The 12,520-nt window shown below is 38.4% G+C and overlaps 1 protein-coding gene across 3 annotated transcripts in view; it reads left to right on the top strand.

The window, feature by feature from the left end:
• LOC126850257 (suppressor of lurcher protein 1) overlaps positions 1-8,338 on the top strand; it is a 256,983-nt gene extending 248,645 nt beyond the window's left edge. For all 3 annotated transcript variants that reach the window (XM_050593072.1, XM_050593074.1, XM_050593071.1), the window contains 3 exons: positions 907-1,114; positions 4,596-4,846; positions 7,989-8,338. In XM_050593072.1, the coding sequence (XP_050449029.1) occupies positions 907-1,114; positions 4,596-4,846; positions 7,989-8,071 (542 nt within the window). In that variant the 3' untranslated portion in view covers positions 8,072-8,338. The remainder of the gene's footprint in view (positions 1-906; positions 1,115-4,595; positions 4,847-7,988) is intronic.
• The last annotated feature ends 4,182 nt before the right edge of the window (positions 8,339-12,520 follow it).

The raw sequence follows: 12,520 nt of genomic DNA, 5'->3' as shown, positions 1-12,520 counted from the left end.
TGTATTTATCAGTTTTCTCATTGCTATATATGACGAACAACGGAGAGAACGGATCGATTCTCGCAAGACGAGAAATGAGTTAGAAGTGAAAGCTTTCATGATTATACTGATGCAACCAATGGCGGTGCACCACGTAGCAAAAACATCTCGTCGAATCTAGCTTCGTAGATCGTCGTTCTGACACGCGTCCCATTTTCCGACATCAAACCGTTGTTAGCGTACCGCCTTGCAAGCAATGGGAACAAGCGCTATATCATGCGCCCCAGGCTTTGTACGAGCTTTTGTACATGTATACGCGCGGGAATGGTGTGTTCGAAACCCTCCCCGGGATTTAATATTTGATTTTGACGCTGTCTCTATATTGAAATTGTCGATTAATAATACATTAGTAATTACTTCGGTATTATTCATATTTCTCGGGTGCGTTTATTATAACGTCACGATTGTACCGCCAATGATTTGTATCGCAGTGCACACCCAGCTATTAGTACATGTCAATATTTATTAAGCCGCTCAGGAGATTATAAACGTACCCATTCCCACCACTGTAATAATGAAGTACGCGAGGATAATAAACGTAAACGGTGAAAAAAGAAAACAGAGAGAGAGAGATTCCCTTTGTACGCTTAACGCGCTAGAAATTAAATTATATAAATGTCCCGCTATATATTTCTCTCTTTCTTTCCGCTTTCTTTTTTTACCTTTGATAAATACCGTGATAATTAGTATTTGATTGAAAAATAGATAGTTGAAAGAGAATAAAATTTTCGTTTTGTTTCGTCTTGAAACAAATACAAGAGAGACAGAAAAAAAAAGAACGCTCTTTTTTAGCCTCCTTGTCCGGAGCTGGTTGCTCGGCCCGTTCAAATTGCAACATACTTACGAATGTATGCTTGGCTGTTTCAGACTTTGGGATAACGACAGGTCGGCAGGAGGGGCAGTATCCGTGTGCCTTTGTTTTCAACAGCAACGAGACCCGGAATGGTACGTTCGCGTCGCCAAATTACCCTGGGCTGTACCCTCGTAGCACGGAGTGCCACTACTTCTTCAATGGTCAACTTAACGAGCGAGTTCACCTTCATTTCCACTTCTTCGATGTCGAGGGAGTGTTACCGTAAGTTCAATGAACGAAAGCGAACCCTTTCTTTCTCTTCGGAAAGGAGGAAAGAGAGCGCTTTTAGTAACCTTTAAATAACATCGTCAAAGTTGCGAGTAATTCTGAAAAAAAAAAATTTTACCGTCAGCAAACAACGCTCGACGATAAATGATGTCGCGGAAATACGATATAATGAGAAACGAAAATTAATTAATATAAATGATAATGCGATATCGCGGGTAATGGAATAAAACGCGACTGATAATAATTATATTAGCAGCGAAAATATATATCGCAGTAAATATATTTTGATGGAATTATCCGTGCTTCAAACATTGATAATGAATCAAATAGATTATCTCGGATTTTTCTAATGCGAATATCGAAAGAGAGATGTATTTATGCGCAACGTTAGATTTAAACAAAAATATGTCTCGTCCACTATCGTAGATTCGATAGATATACTCTGCCCTTATGAGTGAATTTCGAATCTATTTGCGACGATAGAACGCGATCAATGGTCGATCAATTTTGGACTCTCACTGGGAGCTGAGGCGGCTCGTTATATCAAACTGCATCCAAGTTCCTTAGCTACTTATCGAAACACGGAGGAGAAGCCCTGCGGTGAACGGTATCGGCGGCCGTTACTATCGAGAAACGGAGGCAATTACGTGTCATCCATGCCGCAGTCTGTTATTAACGAGCATATTACCCATTATCCGATGTAACAATATAACATACCGCAGCTCTTTTTCGGAAAATATAACAGCAGCTGGTGCAGAGCTTCTGCGCACGTTAAGAGGGATGGAAGCGCAATAGACGGGCCATGTATAGAGATAGAGAGGGAGAGGTGGAGGCCATAAACAGCTCGCACGTATGCACGTGGAAGATGAAGAGAACCGGAGAGGAAAGTAAAAGCAGGATAGTCAGGAGGAACGTATCGAGGGGCGAGGGAAAAACGGAGTAAAGGGCGAGAGGGGGAGGTGGTAGTGGTGCGCCGGGGTCATATGATAGCTGCTTCCTAATTGGGTCGTATTAAATCGTAGGGCCATCAATATTCCGGCAGCAGCGTTACGCTACGTTCATTACACGGAAGCCGCTAATTAATCACGTTTCGCCAATTTCTGTCGAATTTTATAACACAACGCGCTCGTTTGTCGCACACGGCGCCACGACGATGCAAGGAACACTAAATTCGCGTTATCCGCGTCGGCTCGCGACGCGACTCGCCCTGTGTAAATTAATAATTTTGTCGCTCAGGATCGACACATCTCGCCGCTGTTTATCGCGACCGACACACGCGGAAGGAATTGTGGAAAGAAAGATTCTCCCTCGTCGCTACTTTGGAGAAGGGAAATCATAAATATATATCGTCCCCCTCTCTCTGTGCGCAACGAGACGAGAGTTCGATTGGACCGAACGCTATCCCATCGTAAGGTGCTTTATTCGATGGATGCATTTCAACCCTCTGCCTCTCTCTCTCTCTCTCCCCCTCGTGGACAGCGGCGAAGCGAGACGAGAGGAAAAAGATGCATATCCGGCCGTAAATCTGAGCGCCGGTAAACAGTCCTCGAGACGTTCTGGGTTACCTACGCCCGCGACGCGGCCAAATGATGATCTATCACCCGAATTGCCACTTATGTCATCGGGCCAACTAGCGGGCGCGAATATACATTCTTCACCGTCGCGATAATAGCCCCCATCGGTCACGCATCAATATTTCTTTTCGCGACGATGTATCGTTTGTCTCGTCACGTAGAATACGGAGACAAACGTGTAAATTTTACTTATCGCCTTTATTTATCTGCCAGACGATGCTACTGCGATCGTTCTCAATTATCCTCGATTTGAAGATAATTATATTATCCAATATGTATAATAGAAGGTATAATAATAATTATTCAATTTGTATAATAGAAGGTATAATTATTCAATTCATAGAAAATATATAATAATAATAATAGAGATTTTCTTTTATATAGATGTATAGCTTTTAGTACTCCATTGATATATTTAGAATGATTAAAAATTATATATTGAAGCCTTATTAAGATGTATTGACAAAGATATTAACATCATTAAAATAATTAGATCATTATCAATAATAATAAAAGATTGAATTTTGCTAATTTTTTTCATAAAAGTATCTCACAAGTACAATAACATTCGCCTTAGAATAATGTGAATAATAGGCTGAGATTGAATTATTTATGGAAATACTGCCGGAGAAGAGAGAGAGGGAGCTATGAAAGCAATTTATGACCTAGAGGATAGGCAAGGAAGACTGTTAAGAAAAGTCATCCGGGCTTTATCGATATTCTTTCCAGAGGTAAATATCGGGAGGTTTTTGCCGGTTCATTTTTCATCAGGGTATATATCAATACATGGTATCTCACACGAGGCATATTTTGAAAAGGGGAGAACCTCGCGCGCAAAAAGTTGAACGGCTTATCGAGTGGAGAGAGTTCAATGCTTAATAATCTATAATCTTTGTATTCTCGAATATACACAGCCGATACGCGTATATTTTATGGAAAGATTTTGACCTTACGCGAATAGCCGGGGTGGAAAACCGAATTTCCCTCCGAAAAGCTTCTTCGAGAGATGTAATAATGGACGATGAAGAGACACACATAACTTCCTTAATGAAATGCGCGACCGGCAAAGTTTTTCAGTCATCGAAGCTTGCAAGGAAAAGTTAAGTGAGTCGTTTAATTATCCAAACTTTAACTAATCCTCTGAATATATTTACTTGATATATTCCGATAGAATTACGGAGCTGCCGCGCGTGATGTTTTACTTAATTTGAAAACGCGATAACTTGATATAGATAAAGTTTTGGAACACAGAGCTATGTACAAAGTTTTCATAATGTACAATAGAAATAGATATATTACGATGTGTTTTATGATATCACATGTTTTGTTTATTACGCGCGCGCGCATACACAATATCAATTTTTATTATTTTTATTTTTATTATTACTTTTACGATTGTACATTGAGAGGATTAAAATATGAAAAACAAATAAAAAGAAAGATATACAAAGTTGGTGGAACATGTATTTAATTAAAGTGTACGTATTTCTAACAAACAACGCTGTTGAAATAAAAATCATAGTCTATTCGCTTGAATAAATGTAAAAAATGTTAACGATAACACACTGTCATATATTTTGCTGAGCATATTTAGAATATTTAGAAAGCAAAAATGTTGTTTTTTTTTTTTTTTAAATTGGAAATAGTGTCTGCATTTTCTTCGTTTCAGTTTATCATTGATATTATCTTCGTGATTAATCAGCAGTGGAGCGATTAAATCGATACTATACGCATAAATGATACGTATCTTACATATAATTATACAGAATATCTATCAATTGTAATATCGCGTGTATCATGTGTCTTTGCAAAGGATTAATCAAACAAAACATTGACAATAGTGATCTTTCCTTTGATTAAATAAGAAGTATCAATCGTTAACGATCCGGAATTTTTTGCAGGTGCGAAGCTATATCAGCCAGCGATTACGTCGAATTCTCCAATTACATGATCAGAGACCGAAAGTACGACAGGCATTGCGGTCAGATGAAGGAATTCGACATTTACAGCGACAGGAAGTTCTTCCGCGTTACGTTCAAGAGTAACGATCGCCTCGACGCTACGGGCTTTAATGCCAGCTACGTGTTCCTGGATGAGGAGGAGAATTCCACGATAAAGATACCTAATACGAGGAGTGGATCGGCACGGCACGGTGAGGTGCTTTCGTGAAATTAGTTAATTAATTATATCAGTACGCGGGGCATTCTCTGTCTCTATCCGCGCAGAGAGATAGATATTTTCTAATTTTTTCAATCATTAACAACATTCGTTGTAACGTCGAGAGATTGACATGGTCAATCGTAACAAAGATCCTGGCAACTTGTCGAAGGAAAACGTGACTCGAAAAATTTCCTTTGCTAAATATAATGTAAATATTTACATTATTTTTGTTACACTCGGGGAACATTTACACACGTATTACGCTGTTTATTATTTATCCCGGTCGACAATTTTGTTGCAGAAAATGTAAAATATGATGAAATACGCGTCGTTAAAAAAAAAAAAATTGCGTCAAGCGCCGACTCCAATGAAAATTTCGCATAAGTTTATTTCTATATTCGAATTTCGAAAAGCTGCCTAGGTTCATACCTATATACGTTATATCTACGCTCTCTCTCCTCTCTCTCTCTCTCTCTCTCTCTCTCTCTCTCTCTCTCTCTCTCTCTCTCTCTCTCTTTCTCTTTGTATATAATGCAATAATTTACGATAAATATCGGAAACGGGAAGAAAAAATGTGAAAAGTTATCACGCAAGTTATAATATCGCGATACGTAAACCATAATAAAACGTTAATAATAAAACATTTGTTATATTTCTTTTGGTATTTATAAAAAACAAATTACCGCAAATATTTTTTACCGCAATTTTTTTTTTATTTTTATATAAAAATTTGTGCATTTGTTTTAATTACAATGTGAAGTGGGCAAATAGAGAGTTGGCCGAGATAGTCGAGATAAAATGAATAAAAGTATTGTTGTATAAAAGATACGACATTACGCAAGAGAGAAGGAAGATCTTTGTGAAAAACGAAAGAAACCTATTACTACCTGAAAATGCAAACGTATTGTATTCAATTGAATTTTATAATATAGTTTTTAATATAGTATTTAATAATATAGTTTTGTAATGTAACATAATGTTCCTCGTAATGTAACGGGAAAGTTACAGTATGCGGTATTAATTCGGTTTCTGCTGAAAATTCAACCGGATCGAGTCTCGTTCCTAGCGTAGCTTGTATTATTCACAGACAGCTGTTAACCGCCGTGTCATAGTTATGATATTCCGGCTATTTAAACGACTTCTCTCCTCACAATCGCCATGATAGATTTTAATCTCTCTTACCCTCTGATTTTTCTTCTTTCTATGTATAAATTTGTAAGAAAGAAGAGAGAGAGAGAGGGAGGGAAAGAAAAAAAACGCGGACGTACATTCTAGAAAATAATTGAGTCTTTTGAACATAAAAGAATGCCCTACGAGAGAGAAAAGCCGGTGAAGGGATCTCCCTCTCTGAATTGTACGGAGATTCGTTCATTCGCATTCTCATTTTACCGAGAAGGAGAGGCGAAAAGTCACGCGCGCGGGCTCGCGTAAATGGATAGAAGCGCGCGGAGCCTGGAAAAGGTAGCAGCAGAATGAATTAAGGCGGTGTACTTTAGAGCCCGTACGGCGTCAAATCGAATTGCGCGGAGAGAAGCCCCGTTATTCACTCGTTTCGCGCAAACGGGGTCGAATACCTTGGATTCGGTGAGAAACTTTTGTTACAACTTGCAGCATTGTTGCACGCCGGCTGGGGGAGCGGTAGCCTCGGCGCCCATGCCGGGGCTTAATAGCCCGAAATACATCTTCGAGCTTCGGTTCAGTCGCTCGTTTAAACGCCGTTTTCGAACGGTAACAATTGCGAAAGGAAGCGAAGAAAAAAAATGTGCAAATTCTCTTTTTTCCTCTCTATCTCTCTCTCTCTCTCTCTCTCTCTCTCTCTCTGTCTCTCGCCGATTGAAATATTCTTGTACGGATTCGCGTATTTTGTACAATTCGATCAATTTCGTTAATAATTCTTCCTCGCACAGAAGGGATATCGTTTCTTATTCATCTCAAATATATGTGTCATCACGTTAACAAAAATGTACCTACATTACTCATTACGATTCCGATTAAACTCGCACAAAGGAGTTTCAAATAATAATGCGATTTGCCTCGCGCTCCAGTTCGTGAATGCATCGCGCTATTGCAGCGCGGGCCGCGTAATTATGTAAAATTGAATTTTGCACGGGTGTACACGTTGTGCTCGAGAAATTGACTCGACGAAACCAAACAATATGAATTACTTTCGGCACAACGGCCGCGGCATGCGCGGTCAACTAGAATTGCCCGCCATTGTCGCGAAACAAGTTGCAAATAGGACTCGGCCGGATGTGACGCGTATTTATAGGCAATCAACGATAATGTCGCGACCCACTCCTGCTCTCTCTCTCTCTCTCTCTCTCTCTCCTCTCCCCTCTCTACTGCGTTTTCCGCGAGATTCTGTAGAGCGACAGTTTCAATATTCTAATAGATTGTATCGCCGACTTTGCAATATTTGTCCGGAGGAGCTTGCGTGAGATTGCATAATGAACGAAGCATAACAGAATCCGATATCAGTTCGAACGTTATCATCGAATTTGATAAATACGGAGAACGGGTAATGAGAAAAGGGGATTCGGTGCAACGTTTCTGAAAGGAAGGAACGACGAGGAAAAAAGTATCTTTGTCTCTTTTACTCTCAATTTACTTGCAACGATTGAGGCACGCTTGACTGATTGACATGCCGCGGAATCTTGAAATTCTCGCATGCGATACCGGAAGGAAAAAAAATGGGTATTTCGTATTGATCGTAGGAATTGCTCTGTGTATAACGCAAATATTACGGCTTTTTTTTTACCTCGTCACGGCAATCTCCTCCCATTGTATTGTACTCTTTCTGCTTCGCGTAAGCGCGGCAATAAAAAGATCTAGGAAAAGCAAACACGAACGAGACGAATGATATGTGTATATATTATTAATTTATGCCATCGTTAACACACATGCGTTATCACACGCGCGGTAGTCAGGTATGCAGGCCTGCAAACGCCAAGATCGATAACATACGCGCGACTCGCTCCGCGAGGTCAATCGCGAGAGGGAGAAAGAGAGAGAGAGAGAGAGAGAGAGAGAGAGAGAGAGAATGCGAGAAGAAAAAGAAATCGATTTGAGAGAGCGTTTTTGTGTGTCAAACACGTGAATAAAAATTAATACATTTTGTTTTTCTTTCGTTAAAGGTATCGCGCCTTCGCCGTTTCTACGGTTGCTATTGCTGTTGATAAGCCATCTTCTCGCTGGCAGCGATAGAGACTCGCATTAAGAGAAGCGGGTTTATCCGGGTGACTTCTTGGCTCAACTTACAACGAACTGCAATTTGGAGATCGAGAGGGTCATCCAGAATCATCGAACAGTTTCGTCTCCTCACCGAAGAAAGTGGCAACCTCGTTGATGAATTCGTCGAGAGGGAGCGTGTGTTATTAAAGTCTATTATTCTCTCCCCTCCCCAAGACACGGCGTCTTAAATTTATTCCACTCATCCTTCCTTCATTCTATCTCTCGTTCGTTCGCGTCACGTTAACTATTCTATCTCCTCTGGAAAAAAAAAGGCATTGGCAATAAAATATTTTTACGTCGTTTGATAATGGCGCGCGCGGAGAGGAAAAATGGATGAGGAGGCCGATGTCATTCGTTGAGAGTCCGTTGCAACAACCCCGTTACCATTAAACAGGCAAGTGGGATTAATTGGCTGCATGGCTAAATTGCCGCTAATAGCTTACGCGGGTAAGTTATAGTCGACAGTTAATTCTCCCCCGAGAATTCTTATTTTCAGAGAGAGAGAGAGAGAGAGAGAGAGAGAGAGATCGTGGGATGGTGGCTCTCTGCGAAAACATTATGAATCGCTCCGCCGCGTCTTGATTTAAAGAAATGTATTTTAAAAGAGCGTACGCGCGAGATATCCTTCTTTAAAATTATACTCAGCCTTAATCGCAGCTAAAACGAGTTCACAAATAAATTTTCATCCTCTTTCATGTTTTTTTTCGATACTGAGCGAATTTCAAAACTCTCAAGCGCGCGTGCGCTGTTAAAGATATTGTAATTTTTTGCTGTGTGTATGGACCATTTAAACCTTTTTAGATTTCATGATCAACAAACAATATTTTTTTTCCTCCTCCTACGCGAAACGAATCTTTCAAGTCACCGTCCGTGTCTATCGCTCGAGAAAGTCATACCATAGGAAAAAGACTCGCCTTCACCAGATACACTATATATGGACGAACTTATTGACTACACATCCTCTATACGACTGTGATGTTCCCGTTCTTTCTTATTAGTTTTATCGTAGAAGCGGAAGCAAGTTTGAACGTACGTGCGAAAGCGGACGTTTATTCGTATTCGAATATAATTAGGACGAAGAAGTCTATACTATGTATTAATCGCCGATTACATCGCGGAAAATTTTAGGAAATTAAGTATTTATCGTCGGAGTTTTAGGCGAGCGGGCGAGCGAGCAAGCGTTTTTTTAAACAAAAATTCGCGAATCAGTTTTGGATTTTGAATCCAGCAAGAATACGTAATCGACGCGTTTAACGATAATATGTATATGGAAGCGATCGAAGCGCGATGTGTGTTCTTAAAAATGCGTGCGGTCGAACGGTTGCGATAATGAATGATCGACCGAATTTACGGACCACTGGCGATTAATAGGGAATGTTTTGAAAACACTTTTTGAGTTAGTGGAGAGACCGTATACCTGATAGCACATAATTCGATATCGCGAAAGAGAGAATGCATTGGTGTTTATTCTCTAAAATCTGTCTCTTTCAGTATATATACATATTCAATGTATATATACATATATACATATATTTGATACGAACAGATCGCGGAAAATTGATTGCGTTTGACACAAATTTACAATCATCACATTTTCCCATCAAGTTTTAATGATACAATTATGAAGGAATATATTAAATATATATTATAACTTTTTTTATTGATTTGCTATTAAAATTAATTTTAATTTATTATTAATCTCTAAAGTTTAATATAACTTTTCTCACACACAAGTATATATATATATATATATATATATATATATATATATATATATATATATGAGGCGTTAGATATTATCATCTTTCTTGTTAAAGTAGGATCTTTAATTGATTCTTTGATAAATTAAAGAGTTATTTTTCATTACTCTTATCCAGCAAAAATTAATAAATGTCCTTTATACGCGTTGAAACAATGTTCGTCATAATGGCAATTAAATTCGTAATTAAAGTAAATTCCGCTAGAAAGTAAATGTCGAAATGAACTCTACTAAATTTTAATAACGACTCCATAAATATAATAGAGTTTTCGTTTAAATAATTATTATAAATAAATTAATTTTATTATAGAAGATAATGCAATATTAATTTTTCGAAGATTTTTTTTTTTTGAGCAAATTAAACTGATAAAAAATTCATTTTTAACACAGAATTATTTCAGAAATAATACAGTTTGAAATATTCGTCGATACATAAATCGACTAACACCCGCTACTTGATAAAGTTCTTGTTGACTCTTGCAAAGCATACATACTGCAGTATGAGCACATACGCGCCATAGTTTTAACACATATATATTATGTACACACATATATATATGTGCCACCATCTTCAAAGAATTAACGAGGCAGGTACTAGAGGTAATTTCGTACGTTTTCATGCGCGATATGTGTGCATTGGACGGAGTCGAGGTTGAAAGTTGTTAACGTTGACGCCACTACTACCGTTATAGAAATAAAGGGAGCAAAGACGATGAAAGTCATGCGCGTTTGACGGGAAGTATAGCTTGTTATAGAATAATTTACATGAAGGTCGTACAACTTGAGGAACGAGAAAAGAAGATCTATCCGTCTCATCTCCGGATAGATTCGAGCGAGTGCGCTCGCGCTACATACATCGACGTAACACTCAAAAAACTCTCATCTCTCTCCACTTTCTCGAAAAATGATTTCAAACACACGCGGCATTGGTGCTATAACGGAATTAGTAGGCCCGACGTATTTCCTCGAGCTTATTGCAGCGATTATGACAACCAGATAGTGTCGTTTTCTGACACATCAAATGCACGGAGGTCGGTATAACCGACTGTCTAACTACAATACTTATCGTGTCGAGAAGCGCACGAATTCTCACGTTCGAGAAAAATCGGAAGAACAACAATGTTGAAAATAACATAAGTGAAAAGAGAGAGAAACCAAACAAACTTATATGAACTCGATATCAAATTGTGTATCTATAGATACATAACTAGGTAGCAATACTGTCATTGTGTACGTTAGATATTCTATTGTGAGTGATTTTTAAATAGGTTTATAATATGTTGGTCTTCTTCCGAGTTTCCGGCTGATTTCTGCGAAAGGGATGTGTGTTGTGATGCGAATTGTGAGTGCGAGAAATAAAGCGGATTGTGCGCGTGTGTGACCAGAAATCATCCTTTGTTTTCTGTTGACATTTTCTCGTGTTAACGATAAGAGGAAGGAAAACGATAAGACAACCTCTCTACACTTGACTTGAATTAGTAAGTTGAATAATCGGAGCACTACAAAATGCTTATATATGTAACTATCACCATGTAAATATTGTTACATTCGATCCGTTTCAACTGCTGTCACTATACATAACCATACCGTCTCATCCTGTATTAGCGATTTACGATCAAGAGAGTCAATGAGAAGCAGTATAAGTCACAGCTTCGACAGTAAAAAAAGTATATAAATATATATATATATATATATATATATATATATATGTATATGTATGTATGTATGTATCTATTACCAATCAACTTTTTAATGCATCGTCGAAATAATGGCATTAATTTTACAACCGACGCTTGCACGATCGATTGATCAATTGAAAGTTAATTGATTATAACATACGTAATATAAATTTACAAATTATATATAATTAATTTTGTGACACAATTATACATTAATATTAATTTTATTATCCACATTTATACAATCAATTGATCGATTGAGAATTAATTCGTTGTAAAACACATACACGCATACACGTATAATTTATTTATAAGATATACTACTATCCATAAAAGGATAAATTCAAAGGAGAAAATTATCAAAATAAAGGAACTATTTATTTCGTGTTTACACCTAAAAAAAAAGGATGTACTGTAACGAAGTTTAATCGTCGAAAAATCAACGGTCAAGTAACGTGCTGCTGACGTTCCGTATAAGAATAATGCAGTCCTAGGAACGCAACTTTTATCCTTTCGCGCGTATGATACTGCCTATTACCGGGACCTATGAAGTCTAATTATCCAAGTTGCGCGCGCCTGCGGCGCATCCCGAAACTTTGTCCTCCGGTTAAAACTATCCACGGAAGCACATCGTAGTCGTGCTCCGGACGAGGAAACGACCAGTTGGAGAACATTGGAGCACCGACTTCGGTATCCGCTAATAACTCAGCGGATGTATTTTCTTATTCTGTTTTGAGGCCCTTTGTGAGGTCTGACTTGTGTCTCACGCATGAGTTATGAGAATGTAATGCAATCACACACACACACACATACATCGTTACTGCCCTTAATAAACCTTCACGTATGAATCCATACGTCTCACACGATACATTGTCACAGTTGTTCTTTCTAATGTATTTTTAAAAGCGCCGGTTCCTGCACTCCTTTTCCCATTGCCAAAATATATCATGCCTCATAGATCTATGTCTGCAGAATTATTTTGGAACCAAATGGACTT

The sequence above is a fragment of the Cataglyphis hispanica genome, chromosome 6, assembly GCF_021464435.1.
Source record: "Cataglyphis hispanica isolate Lineage 1 chromosome 6, ULB_Chis1_1.0, whole genome shotgun sequence".
Taxonomy (NCBI): Eukaryota; Metazoa; Arthropoda; class Insecta; order Hymenoptera; family Formicidae; genus Cataglyphis; species Cataglyphis hispanica.
This window is presented reverse-complemented; position numbering and strand designations above follow the sequence as displayed.